At 40.7% G+C, this 20,224-nt stretch overlaps 1 protein-coding gene and 1 pseudogene across 1 annotated transcript; both read left to right on the forward strand.

Annotated features, from left to right (window-relative positions):
- Positions 1-2,478: 2,478 nt before the first annotated feature.
- Positions 2,479-4,537, forward strand: LOC142523671 (xyloglucan endotransglucosylase/hydrolase protein 3-like). The gene is made up of 4 exons (XM_075627394.1): positions 2,479-2,571; positions 3,219-3,319; positions 3,778-3,977; positions 4,076-4,537. Exons 1-4 carry the CDS (start codon positions 2,556-2,558, stop codon positions 4,440-4,442), a joined length of 684 nt encoding a protein of 227 aa, XP_075483509.1. The 5' UTR covers positions 2,479-2,555; the 3' UTR covers positions 4,443-4,537.
- Positions 4,538-18,107: 13,570 nt separating this feature from the next.
- Positions 18,108-19,549, forward strand: LOC142525639 (xyloglucan endotransglucosylase/hydrolase protein 3-like; annotated as a pseudogene).
- Positions 19,550-20,224: the final 675 nt, after the last annotated feature.

The following is a 20,224-nucleotide window of genomic DNA, read 5'->3' on the forward strand; positions in this document are numbered from 1 at the left end:
TTTAGGTAATAAAAATGTTATGTTTAAAATTTGGGATCAAGATAATGAGTTTGAATTTATTCGGGATTTAATCGCCCCACGAAACGTTAATTAAATAATTAATTGGAACACCTAGATTTAAGCTTAATAAAATTATGAAAATTATATTTAAGCTCAAATAATTATTAAAAGTTTAAGTTTTTATTTGGGCATTTTATATTAAGGTTTGGTTTAATTCGTGATTAAAACGCATTAATATGTTATATTTAAAGATTAATTTAAAATCCCTCGATTTAGGACTAAATAAAAATATGAGAAAATTCATGTAAGCTTAAATAATTATTTGGGACATGTTAGAGTTAATGAAAATAAGAAAAAGTCAAATTCGAGGATTTTTACCTCTAAGGGTAAAACGATAATTTTACACCTAGAAAATTAATAAACATCATGACAGTGTCCTGAATGCTGTTTTACATGCTAATATAATTATTTTAAATGTTTATATGATTTAATATGTGAAATTGTTTATGGATTTTTATATGTCAAAATGTTATTTTAAATGTTTATGATTTATTATGTCAAAATGTTATTTTAAATGTTTATGATTTAATATGTTAAAATATTTATTTTAAATGTTTTTGGATTTTACATATTAAAGGGTTTATTTTAAAATGTTTATGGATTTTTATGAGAAAACGATAACGTTAAAAGATATGTTGCATGCTTGTTTTTAAAAGAAAAATGATATTAAATGCAATGTTTTATAAAGTGATGAAAATGTGAAACATTGGAGAGGTGAAATAATTATGACTATTATGATGATATGATGATATGAATGGGGATGTCGTGAGGGAAAAGGCCTCAGAGGGAGTCCATTTACGGGAGGAGGCTCCAGAGGGAGCCCATTAATGTGAGAAGGCCCCAGAGGAAGCTCGTCTATGGGAGAAGGCCCCAGAGAGAGCCCGACGATCGTATTTCCATATGATGAGGATAGACCAAGGCTTAGTTGATGGGTGAGAGTGTCGCTGATGTCCCCGCCATCCAGTACTGTGATTACATGATAGATGAATCCATCAACTTTATGATGATACGAAAGTCATAATTAACGATCCAAATTCAATAAAAGGAAAACGTATATGCTTATGATGAAAAAGGAAGATATTTATGATAAAATGATGAAAGGATATATGATATGAAATGATATAAAGAAAAATATTGATGTTTAAGTTATGCATGTTCGTATGGATATGTTTATGATGATATGAAAACGTTTACGGAAATGTTTACGAAAATATTTATAAAAATATTATGGAAAAGTTTACGTTTAAATTCGATGCATCATTATGAAAAATGTTTTTGTTTAAAGTTTATGCATCATGAAAATGTTTACGAAAATGTTCATGTTTAAAGGCTATGCATCTTCATGAAAACGATATTTTAAGTACAAGTATTTTCACCGTTGTATGTGATCTGTATACGTATTACTTGTTATCAAGATTATGGTGTGTTAAGTCTTTAAACTCACTAGGTGTGATAGATGCATGTGATTATGATGTTAATGTTACTGGAGGTCTTGATGGTTGACCTGATTGGACTGAAGGTGCACATAACCCGAGGACCATCGCTTCTAGCTTTTCCGCATTTATGTTTATGCTTATGTCAAAAGATTTTATAAATTTATTTTATGCTTTAAGTGGTTTTTGAGAGGTTGTAGTATGTGCTATATTTTTCAAATTATTGTTTTCTAGGTTTAGTAAAACATTTGACAATTTCATGTTTTGACTATTCCTTTTGATTTTTTCAAATATTAGTTGGCCGATTTATTTTAAAATGGTTCAAAAATATTTTATATATTTTGTACAAGGGATTCGGCCGAAATCTTGGTATAATTAAAAAAAAAAGATTCTAGTACTTTTCAAGCAAAACGATTAGTAGATGTTTCAATATTTTTATTTTACATCCCGTCCGACCTTCAGTTGAAAGTCCGATTGGTTAATCGTTTTTATAAAATAGACTCTTTCGATTATCGGTTCAATCATGAAAACATTGGCTAGAAGTATTGTAAAACGTTTGAGATGAAACTCAACATCAATTACACAATTCTCGAAATAATAATTGTAATTAAGAAATCTTTGTTTTTGTTGTACATTCCCTTTGCTTATTAGGTATACGTGCCTATCAGGTTTTAACATGAGATTTTTTTAATATTATTATAAGATTATGATTATAACTAAAAGGGGAAATTTTAAAAACTTTAATACCAAATCAATGAGAGATTTATATAATATAAATCAATGAGAGATTTATATAATACTAAATTTAATCTATGTATGGAAAATTATTTTAATTAATGTGTGTATAAATACCACACATAAGGCATCGAATTATTATATCAACATTACTGGATAAATTTACTTAATAATTATTTAATATTTATGGATTTAATTATTATTTTAACCATTATTATTGGCCTTCTTCCAATGTGTTCAAATGGAAGTTTTGATCAAAATTATGCTTATTTATGGGGCACTGATCATTTCTCGGTTAACCCTCAAGGAACTGATGTGCAACTTAAGATGGATAAATCCTCAGGTTAACTAATATAATTTTTTGTTAATATCTCATCATTTCATTAACTAGTTTTGAAATTTTTGTTTTCAGGTTTTGTGTTTCATTTTTACATTTTTTAAGCCAATTATTTTTCTAGTATATATACATATTATTTTTACCAAAAGTCGTAGGTTATATTATGGTGCAATAATTGCTCTTGCTAGAGAATAATCGAAACACGACGTTTGTGTTACCCTATGATCTAAAAGATTATAGTTGCTGCTTTACAACAAGTTATATATAAAAATTTTCATAAAACAACAAACGGTCGGTCATACATTCGGTAATAAAGTCAATGTAACAAGTTCGATTCTCATTGATGACAAAGAGTTCAATTATTGAGATGATGATAATTGGGCTGCAATAATTGTCCATGCTGGAAGAGTAATTGAAATGCAACGATAGATATGTTGTACGATTTAAAATATTAGAGTCGCACCGTTACCACAAGTTATGACTTTTGGTAAAATGGTAGCTGTCGGTCCTACACATTAAAATTAAGATGCACTTATTTTGTAAGGAACATAATTGCTCATTTGCTTGAATATTGAACTATTGAAATGAATGTTAGAACTTGTTGTTAATTATTTTTATTTTTGTCTTACATTTATTTTGTGCTTGTTTTACAGGTGCTGGATTTATATCCAAATCAAATTTCGGATCTGGGTTGTTCCATATACGGATGAAGATCCCAGAAAAGAAAACTGGAGGAATTGTTACTTGCTTTTATGTAAAATATACCCTAATCTTTTCTCTCTAAAAAATAATAAATAAAACAGGTTTTTTCAAATTTTTTACAACAATATATATATATATATATATATATATATATATATATTAATTATATTAAAATATAAAACGGACGATTGTCCTCACTCCCAAAAAAAAATAAAAATACAATTTTATGTTTATTTTAAAAAAAATTTAAAAGTATTGTTCTTAGAGTATGTTTTTTGTGAGACGGTCTCACGAATCTTTATCTGGAAGACGGGTCAACTCTATCGATATTCACAATAAAAAGTAATACTCTTAGCATAAAAAGTAATACTTTTTCATGATGATCCAAATAAAATATCTGTCTCACAAAATACGACCATGAGACTGTCTCACACAAATTTTTACCTTGTTCTTATGAAACATTTAAAAACTGGTTATTTATGTTATTTGTATTATCTTATGAATATGTAGTTAACAGCAGTAGTACCCGACGGCCGGGATCCTGGGGATCATTTCGAGGTCGATTACGAGTTCTTGGGCACGAACGGCACGGTGCAGACGAATGTTTACGACAACGATCGGGGCCATAGGGAACAAAGTTTTAAACTCTGGTTTAATCCCTCTCAGGATTTTCACAGCTACGACATCCTATGGAACACACACCAAATCGTGTAAGACTTGATTATTAATTTGGAGTCAAAATTACTACAACTTGCATGGATACCTTATACAACCCATGATTTATATATATATATATATATATATCCAGATTCTTTGTGGACAAAATTCCCGTAAGAGTGTTCAAGAATAACATGGCAAAAGGAGTGGCGTATCCAACCATGTCAATGCATGTAGAGGCAACCATATGGAATGCGGACTGGGCCGGAGTCGTCGACTGGAGCCAAGCCCCCTTCGTCGCTCACTACCAAGATTTCAACATCGACGCGTGTTCCGCTCCGGCACAGTCCACCGACATCGCCCATTGTGCGTCTCCACAATATTTTTGGAACAAGCCAGAATACTGGGAACTAAATGCTGAACAGAAACAACTAATGGAACGCTACCGGAAATCTTATATGGTGTACGACTATTGTTCCAAACCAACTACTAGGAAACCCGAATGCTTGCTCAATTAATCGAGTTCTATGTTTAGGGGGACAAAATTGTGATAATAAATTATTATTACATAAAAACAATGAGGTTTACAGGGTTAGCAGTTTCATTTATTCATTAATCAATAAAACACTTGTTTAATTATTATGATTTTGGAGTGAGTTTATTAAATTAATTTAACTTTGGATGAAATATATATAGCAAGAGATTAAATTATTTTTTAATTAGCGGTCTTCCAATAGACATGCATGTCAAAACAGGCTAGCAGAGCATGAAATTACCAACCCAACATGGTCATTTTAGGTGACGGGGTGGGCTGACACATCAAACCTAACTAATTTTGTGTGAATTTATCGTGTTAGAAAGTTATCAACTCAACACACCTATTTTACGGGACGAGCTTAGACCTTTTTGATTTACCCATTGACTGGATTAACTGAACTACTGATCACAGCCGAGTTCTAAATCAGCCTCGGGTTATTTAACTGTAAGCCATTTATACCTCAATATATAGGTTGAGGTGAGCTATTCGACAAGGCACCGTTTGGTGCTATTGACAAAACTCCACGTCCTTGTTTTATCAATCGTTTGACTCAATTTCTATAATAATTTTTATAAATGTAAAAATAATTTTGTTATTCATATTTTTAAATTTATTTTATCATCTCATCATACAAATCAATTAAACAGTGCCCGAAAGTAATAGTTTTCACTTCAAACTTCAAAATTTAATTGATAGAGTTACAAAAACTTTCCATTAATATTATACAATAACAAGAAGTATAGAGTAGGTCTTTTGTGAGACGGTCTCACGATTATTTATCTGTGAGACAGGTCAACTACTAACGATATTCACAATAAAAAGTAATACTCTTAGCATAAAAAAATAATATTTTTCATGGATGACCAAATAAGAGATCGTCTCACAAATACGACCCGTGACACCGTCTCACACATTTTTTTGCCAGAAGTATAATATAAGTGAAGATTGGTTAGATTTATAATCCTAGTCAAACAATTTTTCTGATCAATAAAATTTAAATATTATATAGAGTAGGTCATATTTTACACATAGACAATGTTTAAATATCGAGTAGTTCGTATAAATACATGGTAGTATTAGAAATTATATGCATGTACTCTACTTAATAAATATCATCTACTTTATGTTAGTATTTTTACATGTATCTTCTTACCTAATTTATTATTCGGACTTAGAATATTAGTATTTTAATGCATGATACATTTAAAAATGAAATAATTTTAAGATTAACATATTACTGCTAATTAACATTAAAATACATGCTTGTATCATTTAATTACAAATATATATATATATATATATATATATATATACCTAAGTTGATCTTCATAGTTTCTAAAAAAATGTATTGATGAAATATACAATAAATATTTTTTGAACATGAATTTATCATACATTGAAACGGTATAAACATCAATGTTCTATCAAGAAAGCACAAATTAAATAATTTCTGAGCAAGATTATGAACAATATTTATGTAGGTTTTGAAACTATTATATTAATTTAAATTTTTTTTTGATTTAAAATACAAGTCAGATGTGCATATTAAAAGACTACCACATACAATTCTAAAGAAATTTCAACTTTAAGGAAAAAAATGTCTTATTTGCTCAATGTACAAAATTAGGCGAAAATACTTTTGAAATTTTAGGAGAAATAAAGTTTAAAAGTTATCAAAAAAATTGTAATATTAATTTTTTTGAAATTGCATAATACTAATATATATCTCCTTTAGCAAGTCGGAATTATTTAATAAAACAGAGTATATTTTCATAACCCTGATAATATATAAAATTAAATAAATCGAAATAGCTCTTGTGAACAAAATATAAAAATCCATTGTATAAAATAACGAGTAAGCATATTAATTAATATCAACTCCATTATAAAAATTTGATGAATTTGTCTTTTAAATATTATATATATTTGATCAATAGTGCTGTAATTTAATATCTTTCATGATTTTTCAAGCAAACACATCTCTCATATGCTAATATTTATCGGATAAATAATAGTCAAAGTATATTAAATTCTGCCTAGAGACATGGATTTTAACATTTCGAACTCCAAATTAAGCAGGACAAAAAAAAAACTATAATCAGAAAAAATATTAAATAATAGTAATTATAAACTCAAAATTATTGAATGGAAGAACATATTCCTTTTTAAAAAAATCATATTGACTTCACCACAATGCTTTTTCTATAATTTTTTTATAGATTTTATATATCTCTTTTGAAATAAAGGGTGATACCCCATAGATGGGTCTAGACCAGATGGAAGACTTGGATGGGCCCTACTACTCTTGGCTCATCCCTAGCCCAAGTGGAAAACAAGCCCACCAAGGGCCCAGGTATTCTCCTATAAATACCAGGATTTGATTGTTCAGTTAAGCTATTCATTATATTGTTTTCAGCAGCGCCCTTAGCTGCTCCCCCCATATATCCTCAGTCTCTGACTTGAGCGTCGGAGGGGCTACGCCAGGATACTCTCCTGGCCCCCTCCTAACGGTCTTATTTGTGATTTCAGGCCCAGGGTAATTTTGAAGCCCGTGTCTGGATTAGTGACGCTTGCGTGGATCGGACCCTAAATTTCCCGTGAGTATCACTTGGCGTCGTCTGTGGGAATATCTGAGTTGAGACGTAGAGATGGTAGGGAGGCGAGGGAGTGGAAGAGCCACCTCAGCATCATCGCGTCCTCGGAGGGGACCCGAACCATCTCGCGCTGAGGTGGGACAGGAACAACCGTCTCTTGAGACGAGACATGAACAACCTCGTCAAGAGGCCAGAACTGAGCAGCCCATCCACGAGACGAGGGTCGAGCAAACCCGTCCCAATGAGAATGTGGGAAACTTGACCCTGGAACAGCTGGGCCAATTTATCACCCGAACAGTGGATGAGGCCATGAAGAGGAATCAAGAGTCTATGTTTGTAGAGGAACAGGCCGCCCATCAGGAGCGGGAGGAAAATATTGAGGTCCATCATAGCATGGTTGAAGAGACGCAACCCCTCCAGAGTGGGGAGATTAGTGAGATGTGAGAGATGTGGAAAGAGATAAGGAGGTTGAGGGAGCAGGTGGGAAGCAGGGCGCCGGTACCTAAGAGAGGAAGCCCTTTTTCACTAGCCATCTTGGAGGAAGGGCTTCCTCCGAATTTCCGACAATCAAACGTTGGAGAGTATGACGGACATACAGACCCTGAGGAACACTTGGGGAGATTTGAGAATGCGGCTCTGTTACACCAATATTCGGACGGAGTCAGGTGCAGGGTGTTTCTGGGCACGTTGGTGAGGTCAGCCCAGCAATGGTTTAATACCCTGCAGCCCAACTCCATACAATCGTTCGAGGATTTCTCTGCAGCCTTCTTGCACCGATTTGCCAGCAGCAAGAGGCATCAAAAGAACTATTTGAGTCTGTTTGTGATGAAACAGCAAGAGGCTGAAACGTTGCGGGAGTTTGTCCAGCGCTTCAACACTGCAGCGCTAGAAATACCAGCGGCTACCCCTGACATCATGATAAGTGCCTTTACACAAGGACTAAGGGGAGGAGAGTTTTTTAAGTCGTTGGTCAAGAAGCCTCCGTCGAGCTATGATGATTTGTTGGCTCGAGCTGAGAAATATGTAAACTTGGAGGATGCTCAACGATACAGGAGGATGGAAAACCGGCCCGGAGGAAGTAGGGTGGAGGGAGCCGAGAGAGGTGGAAAGAAGAGGGGTGCAGGGGAAAGAGATGAGGACAGAACCTAAGGTAGAAGACAATTCTCATCACATGTTCCTCTGAATAGGAGTCGGAATAAGGTGATGGAGGTGAGGGAGTCGGGGGAGAGGGGGGAGAAGTCGCAGAGGGTTGAGAGCAGTGCTCGACCTCCGCCACAGGGTAGACAAGAAGGGTCCTCGTCCGGGAGTGAGCTGAGATCTCGCCCGTCTTCTAGGCGGGGTCGAGGCCCTCCATGGATACATCCGAGGATCGAAGAGCCGAGGAGAGAGGGTCGAGGTCAGGATGTCCCTCGGGAGCCCGCTGAACCGAGGAGGAGAACGAATGAGGATAATCACCCGACGAGAGGAATGATTCATATGATCTCGGGGGGTGCTACTGATGGGGATTCCGGGCGAGCGCGGAAGGCGCATGGGAGGAGGTTGGAGAATTTTGAAATATCGAGGAGTGCGAACTTACCCCCATGATCATGTCATCAGTTTTGGGCCATAGGATCTCCGAGGCATTGTGGCTCCTCATAACGATGCCTTGGTGGTGACGACCACCGTTGCCAGTTACGATGTGGCACGAATCTTTATTGATAATGGAAGCTCTGTTAATATCCTGTTCAAGAGTACTCTGGATCAGATGAAGGTGGAAGGATTTGAGTTTGAGCCAATCTCCACTCCTCTATATGGGTTCGCAGGACATGCCATCCCGCCGCTGGGTCAAATTGTCCTTCCTTTATCTTTGGGGCATGAGCCTCGGCGGGTGACCAAGATGACGACATTTACTGTGGTGGACACCTCATCCGCTTACAATGGAATTCTGGGGCGACCAGCCCTAAAGGATTTCAGAGCTGTAGCGTCCACGTATCATCAGAAGTTGAAGTTTCCTGTGGGGAGGGAGGTTGGAGTCTTATGTGGGGACCAGAAAGTCGCTCGTCGGTGTTATGAGGGGATAGTGAAAGAAGAGGGGAAGAGGGCACGTGTGGAGGTCAATATGATTAGAAGGGGGCGAAGCGGGTTGCCCGTGGTAAGGAGAGAGGTTCATGAGGTGATGGATGAGAAGCCGGAGATCGTGACATTGGGGCCTGACAAGAAAACTCTAAGAATAGCCCCTGACCTTGACCCAGAGGTAAGGGAAAAACTTATTACTTGTTTACAATGCTAATCTCAACAGGTTCGCTTGGTCAGCCCAAGAGCTCACAGGGACGAGTTCAGATGTAGCAGAACATCGGTTAAACATCTTGCCGAATTCTCGTCCCGTGAAGCAGAAGAAAAGACACTTCGGGCCCGAGAAAGATATAGTTATAAAAAAGAAGGTGGGAGAGTTGCTCAGTGCTCGGCACATTCGAGAGGTACAATTTCCTACTTGGCTCTCGAATGTCGTTCTTGTTCCGAAAAGTTCGGAAAAATGGAGGATGTGTGTGGACTTCAGAGATCTCAACAAGGCATGACCTAAAGATTGTTATCCCTTGCCGCGGATAGATCAGTTGGTGGACTCCACAGCCGGACACCAGTATTTGTGCATGCTGGACGCTTATCAGGGGTACCATCAAATCCCCTTGGCCGTGGAGGATCAAGATAAAGTAAGTTTCATCACCTCTGAAGGAACTTTCTGTTACGTGGTCATGCCCTTCGGACTAAAAAATGCCGGAGCCACGTATCAGCGGTTGATGTATAAAGTCTTTTCTAAGCAGGTGGGGAGGAATGTGGAAGTGTATGTGGATGACATCATGGTAAAGTCTAAGGCTTCAGCCCTGCTCATACCTGACTTAGTGGAGACCTTTTCCACCCTCAGGTCCTATGGGCTGAAGTTGAACCCTCAGAAGTGTATATTTGGGGTGAAGAGTGGGAAGTTTCTGGGTTATATGGTGACGGAGAGGGGAATTGAGGCTAACCCTGAGAAAGTTCAAGCTATCCAAAATATGGTCTCTCCTCAGGGGCCCAAAGATGTTCAGCAGTTGGCAGGGAGGATTGCTGCGCTGGCACGTTTTATCTCGAGATCCGCCCATAGAAGTTTACCTTTTTTTCGGACCCTGCGAAAGGCGAAAAAATTTGAGTGGGGGCCGGATTGCGAGAAGGCTTTCACAGAACTGAAGGAGTACCTTGCCGAGCTTCCTGTTCTAGCCAAACCGACAGCGGGGGAGCCTTTGTGGGTATATTTATCTGCCACTGAAGGGGCCGTGAGTTCGGTCCTTGTCAAGCTTGATGGATCAGTTCAACAGCCGGTGTACTATGTTTCGCATGCAGTCAAGGGGGCAGAGATCCGATACTCGGGGTTGGAAAAGTTGGCTTTGGCGTTGGTAATGACAGCCAGACGCTTGAGGCCTTACTTCTTTTCTCATCCGATTGTGGTGCTCACTAACAGTCCATTAGGCAGAATTCTCACTCATTCTGATATGTCCGGCCGCCTGGTTAAGTGGACTACGGAGTTGGGAGAATATGACATCCAGTATGAGCCGAGAACAGCTATTAAAGCACAAGCGTTAGCCGATTTTCTGGCTGAGACTGTACATCAGGAGAATGAGGACCCTTGGAAGGTGTATGTGGATGGTTCCTCGTCGAAGGACGGAAGTGGGGTGGGAGTAGTACTGATTTCACCAGCTGGGGAAGAAGTGAAGTTGGCTGTAAGGTTGAACTTTCGAGCATCCAATAATGAGGCAGAGTATGAGGCTGTGTTGGCAGGACTTCGAGCAGCCATAAATGTGGGAGCTACCCGGGTACTTATTTTTTCTGACTCACAGTTGGTAGCGCAACAGATGAAGGGGATGTATGATGTGAAAGATGAGAAACTTATTGAGTATGCTCGAGAAGCGAACAGAATCAAAGAGAAATTCACAGAGATTACATTTGAACAGATTCCCAGGAAAGAAAATGAAAAGGCAGACACTCTAGCCAAAATGGCTGGAACGATGGGAAGTTGGAAGAATAGAGATGTGGTATTTCAAATCGAACTCACACCTCACACGAGTTCACCTGCAGTTGAGCAAGAAGAAGAGGATTGGAGGACTGACATAATTGATTACCTGAAAGAGGGAAAGCTTCCTGATAACCCTCGCGAAGCTCGTAAATTGAAGATAAAATGTTCACGCTATGTAATGGTTGGGGACGTGTTGTTTAGAACGTCTTTTGCAGGGCCACTTCTTCGGTGCTTAAGTTACAAAGAGGCTGATTATGTGCTCCGAGAAGTTCACGAGGGGTGTTGTGGAAATCATTTAGGGGCTTATGCATTAGCAATAAAAGTACTGATCGCCGGTTATTCTTGGCCCTCAGTGCTGCATGATGCTCAAGAGTTGGTAATGTCTTGTGATAGTTGTCAACGTCATGCGCGGTTGAATCACCGGCCGGCCGCGATGATGAAGGCTGTCACGGCCGCCTGTCCCTTTGACCAGTGGGGAATGGATATCGTGGGACCTTTTCCTATAGCTCCTGCTCAGAAAAAATTCCTACTGGTAGCAGTTGATTATTTTTCAAAGTGGGTGGAAGCAGAGCCTTTGGCCAGAATCACTGAGAACGACGTCCTGAAATTCTTGTGGAAGAGTATAGTATGCAGGTACGGGGTACCTAGGAGGCTGATATCCGATAATGGGAGACAGTTCCAAGGGGCCAAAATCGAAGCTTGGTGTAAAGAGATGAAGATCCAACAAGTCTTTACCTCTGTAGCTTACCCGCAGAGTAATGGCCAGGTGGAGGTGACTAATCGGACGCTGGTACAGGGTTTGAAAGTTCGACTGGGCAAGGCCAAAGGCAATTGGGTGGATGAGCTACCAAGTGTCTTATGGGCATACCGAACCACTCCGAGAGAGGGAACCAAAGAAACTCCTTTTAGTTTGGTCTACGGTAATGAAGCAGTGCTCCCGGCTGAGATCGGGTTGGAATCGACAAGGGTGATGTTTTATGACGAGGACAATGGGGCGAGACGCGCTACTGACCTTGATCTTTTGGAAGGAAAGAGGGAGGCTGCCAGCATTCAATTGGAAGCTTATAAGAACCGCATTGCACAGTCTTATAATCGGAGAGTCGTGCAAAAAAACTTTCAGGTGGGTGATTTGGTCCTGAGGAAGGTGTCAGAAGAGCAGAGGGGAAAATTGGACCCAAAGTGGGAGGGTCCCTTCAAGGTGGTCGAGAGGTTGAGCTCTGGAGCCTATTACTTAGAGAATGCGCAAGGCAAAGCTTTGAAGAGGCCTTGGAATGCTTATCACCTTAGGAAGTATTATTCTTGATTCTGTCATTGATGTATTTTATTTCCTGAATTTTCTTGTGTAATCCATCGGAATTCAATAAAATCAAGTTCTTCCTGTTATTTCATGAATGCTGTGTTATCGTGAGAGTGATAACATGATTTTATTTTCCTACTAAGGTATCGCCTAGTAGAGGAGCAGCGTGAAAAATGTTATTTTCCTACTAAGGCATCGCTTAGTAGAGGAGCAACGTGAAAAATTTTATTTTCCTACTAAGACATCGCCTAGTAGAGGAGCAGAGTGAGGAAGAAAAAATTTATATTTTCCTACTAAGGCATCGCCTAGTAGATGAGCAGAGGGTGGAGGTGGTACATTTCTATTTTCCTGCTAAGGTGTCACCTAGCAGAGGAGTTAGAGGGTGATGGTGTTGATTTTTATTTTCCTGCTAAGGTATGACCTAGTAGAGGAGTTAGAGGGTGATGGTGTTGATTTTTATTTTCCTGCTAAGGTGTCACCTAGCAAAGGAGTTAGAGGGGGAGGTGGTTGATTTTTATTTTCCTCCTAAGGTGTCACCTAGCAGAGGAGTTAGAGGGTGATGGTGTTGATTTCTATTTTCCTGCTAATGCATCGCCTAGTAGAGGAGTTAGAGGGTGATGATGTTGATTTCTATTTTCCTGCTAAGGCATCGCCTAGTAGAGGAGTAGAGGGTGATGGTGTTCATTTCTATTTTCCTGTTAAGGCATCGCCTAGTAGAAGAGTAGAGGGTGATGGTGTTGATTTTTATTTTCCTTCTAAGGTATGATCTAGGAGAGGAGTTAGAGGGTGATGGTGTTGATTTTTATTTTCCTGCTAAGGTATCGCCTAGTAGAGGAGTAGAGGGTGATGATGTTGATTTTTATTTTCCTGTTAAGGTATGACCTAGCAGAGGAGTTAGAGGGTGATGGTGTTGATTTTTATTTTCCTGCTAAGGTGTCACCTGGCAGAGGAGTTAGAGGGTGATGGTGTTGATTTCTATTTTCCTGCTAAGGTGTCATCTAGCAGAGGAGTTAGAGGGTGGAGATGGTGAACTTCTATTTTCCTACTAAGGTATCACCTAGCAGAGGAATTAGAGGGGGGAGGTGATTGATTTTTATTTTCCTGCTAAGGTATGACCTAGCAGAAGAATTAGAGGGTGATGGTGTTGATTTCTATTTTCCTGCTAAGGTTTCACCTAGCAGAGGAGTTAGAGGGTGATGGTGTTGATTTCTATTTTCCTGCTAAGGCATCGACTAGCAGAGGAGTTAGAGGGTGGAGATGGTGAATTTCTATTTTCCTGTCACCGAGCAGAGGAGTAAGCAGGGGAAGATGGCTGATTTTTATTTTCCTGCTAAGGTATAATCTAGCAGAGGAGTTAGAGGGTGATGATTTGATTTGCCCTAACAGGTTAATAGTATCAGAGACAAACTCGTGAGAAGCAGTAAATTCAAATGCAAAATACTCAAGGTTGCATAAATAAAACGAGTTCGTACATGTCAAAAGTGCGCAAAAGGAAATAACCAAATGTAAACGTCCCAAAAGTCGCATAATCCTATGGAAAATAAAACAATGCAGAAAATAACATAAATAAAGGGGCTCAATCTAGGAATCGGGGGGGAGACTCGATATGAAGCCCTCGAAGTCGATAAAGTCATTAGGGGCGCCTGGCGGAGGATAGCCCTGAGCATGGAAAAGGCCGACTGCACCCTCGAAACCCATCCCCAGGTAGTGAAAAGCTTTCGGGCCACAGATCTCGACAAATTCTTCGGATTTGAGAAATTCCTCTTTGAAGGAGGAGGCTTCTGCAACATGTCGTGCCTTGGCGTCTTTAAGCTCAGCCTGTGAGTTCTTTAATTCTTTCTTCAGCTTCTTGATCTCTTTAGCTTGATCCTCTATCAGCCGCTGAGACTCCTGCTTCTGTTTTGAGAGCTCGCCGCACTGGATCTGGGACTCCGAAAATTGAGCTTGGGACTCCGACAATTGAGCTTGGGACTCCGAAAGCTCCTCGGCATGCGACACTTTCATCTCATCAATAGGAGCCTGGAGCTGTTCGCGGAGAGCCTGAACCTCGCGTAATTCTTGACAAGAGTCAGATCGAGTGGCGTGAGCGCTCAGCCAACTCCCCGACGTACATCATGCCCTGCATAAGTAGACAAGGGTGAAAAGACGATAAGAAGATCAAATGTATATTAAACATCAATCTAAAGGTTATAAGGAGAAGTATACCTCGATGACACTGCTGCATGTCCGGCGGAGGAGGTCTGACCACCCCTAGTGAACCCATGAACGCTGCATCGGCGTCGGAAGGAATGCTGATACATTATCTTCTGAGCCAGAGGAGTAGGACCCCGCCCCACTGATGGCTGAATCCTGAAGTGTATAGAGGATGCACCACCGATGCGAGGGGAGGCCCATCATCGGGCTCGGACCCCTCTGGAGAAGAGACCGATGCGACAGAAATCTCAGAAATCTTGCGCTTGCCATGCTGAGGGGCTGACAGGGCTAAGATCAGTGGATGCATTTTGCTTACCAGACGGAGGAGGGGACTTGGCGCGAGGAGGTGGCGAGGAGGCTCGCTCTGAGGCGGAGGAGGAGGAGCCTGCTTTCTTCTTCTTCGCAGCAGTAGGGGAGCTAGGGGAGCTAGCAGGCTTCTTCGCGGTAGTAGAACAGGAACCTGTTTTCTTTTTCTCAGCAGCAGAACAATCTCCCTTTGGGCCCATCGTGACTGCCGGGGTAATGGATTTCTGGGAAGCTGATGAAGAACCCCCGGCCTTTGTCTTGGAAAGTTCACGGAGAAATAGGGCGTTCATGACTCTAGTACCTGCAAGCAGAGGCAAGGAACCAAATGAGAATGTTATCAAGTAACATAATAAATAAAAGAAAAACAAGAAGTATGGACAGATGAGAATATCTACCAGCATTCTCCTTCAGCTTAATTTTAGCGGGACTTAACCCGGCATGACATAGGAGATCCTTAGATAGAAGTTTGGGAATGTTAAAGCATCGATCTCCTAGTACACTCATTATCTGCAGGTACTCCTCATCTTTCTTATAACTCTTGGAAAGTTTGGGTTTAGTGAAGACAGGGTACCAATCGGTAAAGCAAGTCAATTCTTTGGGTGGCTGTACAAAGAAGAAGTATTTTTTCCAGTCCTTCACATGACTGGGGGCCCCATCGAACAGTTTGTGGCTAGATCGGGAGGTTACATAGAAAGGTCCATCTTTTGACCTGGACAAAACTAAGAAGTAGGAAAAAGTGGTGCAATTCAAAGGGAGGCCTAAAGCTCTGAATAACACAGCGAAACAGCTTATCAAACGGAAGGCATTAGGTGTGAGTAAACCTAAGTGCACCTGATAGTACTTGCTTAATTCTTGAAAGAAATCACACAGGGGGAAACGAAGGCCGGCATCAAAATGATGCTGAAAAAAGGTATAATAGCCCTTGGGGGCTAGATAAGGTCGGTCCTTTGGGCCAGGAATGATGATCTGGTGGGAGGAAGGAATGTGCCACAGAGTCCTAATTTTCGACTCACTACCAGGAGGAATGTGGGATGACAAGTGACCATACCATAAGTTATCTGCCTCAGATATGTTCATTTATTGGGTCACGTGACGAACTTCCTTACCCGGACGACTATGAGCGGTGACTTCCTCCTCAGGAGGATCAAGGGTAAAATCAGGATCAGCTAAGGAAGTCCTACCCTGGCTAGACTCGCTGGACCTGCTAGACCTGCTAGACTTGCTGGACTCGCTAGACTCGCTAAACCTCTCAGAACCACTCGAAGAACTAGACTCGGAATCGGAATCGGAAGAAGACATAAGTGCTAAGGATAATCAAACAGGAAGAGGAGGGAACTGACCCGGATGAGGCAGGGGAAAATACTCAAAGCAATAGAATCGCAAGGATGGCCGAGCGAGGTGCGTTACGGCACGTGAGGGCTGGCGCGCAAGGGCGACGGGCGAGCTGGTGCTCGGGTGATGGGCGAACGTATGACGCTCGGGCGAGCGTGGCACGGCGTGGGCGAGCACGCGGCGGAGGGCGAGGGTGAGCGTGGCGCTGTCGCTGGGTGAGCGTGTGCGCTGGCGAGCATGCGCGCTGGGCGCTCGGTGAAGGCGATGCGCGGCGGGGGCGCGATGGTGAGGCGTGCTGAGGGCTCGGCAAGCAGGCGTTGGGCGAGCTGGGGGCGCTGGGCGAGCGTGGGCGATCGGGCTGTGCGGGGGCGCTCGGACGAGCGTGGGCGATCGGGCGAACGTGGGTGCTCGGACGCTCGGGCGAACGTGGTGGTGTACGGGCGAGCGTCGGTGCTCGGGTGCTCAGACGCGGGGGCGGGCGTGGCGATGCGCAGGCGAGCGTGGATGCTTGGACGCTCGGGCGAGCAGGCGTTGGGCGAGCTGGGGGCGCTGTGCGAACGTGGGCGATCGGGCTGTGCGGGGGCGCTCGGGCGAGCGTGGGCGATCGGGCGACCGTGGGTGCTCGGACGCTGGGGCGAACGTGGCGGTGTACGGGCGAGCGTCGGTGCTCGGGTGCTCAGACGCGGGGGCGGGCGTGGCGATGCTCGGGCGAGCGTGGATGGACGCTCGGGCGAGCGTGGCAGTGCGCGGGCGAGCACAGGGATGCTCAGGTACTCGGACGCTGGGGCGTGGCGTGGCGTGGCGCGCTTGGGCGAGCAGACCCGCAGGGGCAGGGCGAGCTCGCGTTGGGGCTAGCGCGCAGATGGTGAGGGCTGGCTTGGCGAGGCGCGCAAGCGAGGCAATGGCTTGCGGCTCGACGAGGACAGCGTGGCGAGCCGGCGTGTGTGCTGGGGCGCGAGCCGGTGTGGGTGCGAGGGCAGAGAAAATTTTGCAGGGAAAAGTGAGGATTGGAGTGCGGAAGGAGCCTATATTTATAGGGGGAGCACAAATCTTACCAAGATTGTGATTTGATTTGATATCTTTTCCTTTCAGAGCAGGATTGCGATTTGATTTGTTTCAAAATCTTGGGAGACTGGAGAACGGCAGGAAAAATGCACGGCATCACCCTTGCGAGTGCTTATTTCTGAAAAAATTATGGGGGCGTTGCCCCCACGACCTGACCGGGCAGGTCGATCCCCGTAATTTTCGCAGCGGCAAGCATCGTTCGTTAACGACAAACGAAATAAATTTTTCTGTTACGGTACGTCCTCGTCGCCGATAAACCAAGGACAACACAACTAATCGAACTTTGAACCTACGATTCAGTTCGACTCGGGAGGGGGAGACTGGTGATACCCCATAGATGGGTCTAGCCCAGATGGAAGACTTGGATGGGCCCACTACTCTTGGTTCATCCCTAACCCAAGTGGAAAACAAGCCCACCAAGGGCCCATGTATTCTCCTATAAATACCAGGTTTGATTGTTCAGTTAAGCTATTCATTATATTGTTTTTAGCAGTGCCCTTAGCTGCTCCCCCCATATATCCTCAGTCTCTGACTTAAGCGTCGGAGGGGCTACGCCAGGATACTCTCCTGGCCCCCTCCTAACGGTCTTATTTGTGATTTCAGGCCCAGGGTAATTTTGAAGCCCGTGTCTGGATTAGTGACGCTTGCGTGGATCGGACCCTAAATTTCCCGTGAATATCAAAGAGAAAAAACTTTAATATAAAACTGAATGGGAGATTTAAACAATATAAATAATTAGCTATTAATTCAAGTCTTAATTCTACTTGCGTGTATAAATATAACATAAAATCTAAACAATATATTTAACAAAATAGTTTTAGATTATTATTCCTTAATAATATTTCTATTTATTAATGGATTTCATAATTATTTTAACCATTATTCTTGGTGTTCTTCCAATGAAATCAAAAGGAGCAAATAATAGTTTTAATCACTATTATACTTATTTATGGGGTAATGATCATTTCTGGGTTAATCCTCAGGGAACTGAAGTGCAACTTAAGCTTGATAAATCCTCAGGTTAGTTAACATATTTTTCACTGTTATTTCTTCATTCCGATTAATCTTTTTTTAGAAAAAATTCTCCGAGTTTGTATTATATATTTTTCGAACAATAATATATATAGAGAGGGAAAATTTTTTTTTCCACATTGTAACATAATAACATGAAAATTATTCTCAACTAATTAATTGTGTCCTTACGTTTATGTATTTTTCATTGTATGCATATATATAGGTGCCGGATTTAGGTCGAAATCGGATTTTGGATCCGGTTCATTCCATATAAAGTTGAAGATACCAAATATGAAAACAAGGGGGGTTATTACATCCTTCTATGTGAGCAATTACATTCACGTGTTATCGTTTTTTAATAATTAAATATATATTAGAATGTATCATTAATATTGACATATGATCACTTGTATATTGAGTTTATGTATATTTTGGTTAATTGGTGCAATATATTTGGCAGTTGACTTCGGTTCCAGATGATGGTAAACCTGCTGGGAACCATTTCGAGCTCGATTTCGAGTTCTGGGGTGTAGATGACATGCTACAAACGAATGTTTTTGATAACGATGGAGGGAACCGAGAGCAACGCTTCCGTCTTTGGTTTGATCCATCCAAAGATTTTCACTCTTACCAAATTCTTTGGAACTCACACCAAATAGTGTAAGGGTTTTTCCCTCACTTTTTATGTTGTACAAGCTCAATTAAATCCAAGAATTTTGATATGCAACTTAGTCGATTTTACAAGAAGAAAACAAATTATTTTATTTTTCAAAAGATAAAACATTTATATTTATCACAGAAATAGTTATTTTGATTCATGGTGGATAACATCCCCATTAGAGTGTTCAAGAACAATGCTGCAAAAAGAGTGGCGTTTCCAAACAAGTCAATGCACGTAGAAGCGAGCATATGGAATGCGTCCTTCGCCGGACCAGTTACATGGAGCCAAGCCCCCTTCATAGCACACTATCGAGATTTCATTTTGGATGCATGTTGGGCACCGGCTGGAAACAAGGACATTTCGCCTTGTTCGTCGCAGCAGTATTTTTGGAACAAGCCTGAGTATTGGGTGTTAAGTGCGTCACAAAGACAACAAATGGATAGATACAGAAGGTCTTATATGTATTATGACTATTGTTCTAGCAAGACTACTAGGAAACCAGAATGCTCACTTAATTAATGAGTAGTTGAACTAGTGTTGGGAGGAAAATAACATGTGATAGAAGTTAATTTTTATTGCAATAAAACCTTTGAACTAATACAAATGTTTCATAATTTAGTTTTACATTAATCCAGAGTTTTTGTTCATATTTTGTCTAAATGCATATCCCTTAAAAGTCCTATTCTAAAATGACAAATTTTCATCAATGAACTCCATTAGTTATATGTCGGCTTTTCGTTGATCAAATCAAAACCAAAGGTCCTAAATGAAGTGAGTTGCACATATGTTATTCTTCTTTAAAAATTAATTAGCCCCCTTTAAATTTAAATACTGTAGTAGGTACGAAGTTTTTTGTTTTTTGTTTCAAATGAAGAAATTCATCATCGAGTTAATATGTAGAACTTTCTACTTAGTATCGCACTATTGACATTCAAAGGGGTAAGTTGAACACAACTTGTAATATTCAAGAAACTTGATCTGGACAAATTAGGTTCAAAAAAACGCCCAACAACAACAGATAAATTGAGAAAAAACTGTTGTTGAAAATAATATTGTTGAAAGTCCGTTCAAAGACAATGGATAAAAACCGTTGTAATAGTTTATTTCACACAAAAACAAAAGATAAAAACCGTTGTTTTTTTTTTGTCTTTAGTATTTTTTTTAATCTATTAGTTACAAATTTATTTTGAAATAAAAGGTAGAAACATGTCAAAAAAATTATAAAAATAACATTTATTATTATAAACAATAAACAACAAATCAAAACAATAACTATTTT

This window comes from Primulina tabacum, chromosome 14 (genome assembly GCF_025594145.1).
Source record: "Primulina tabacum isolate GXHZ01 chromosome 14, ASM2559414v2, whole genome shotgun sequence".
Taxonomy (NCBI): domain Eukaryota; kingdom Viridiplantae; phylum Streptophyta; class Magnoliopsida; order Lamiales; family Gesneriaceae; genus Primulina; species Primulina tabacum.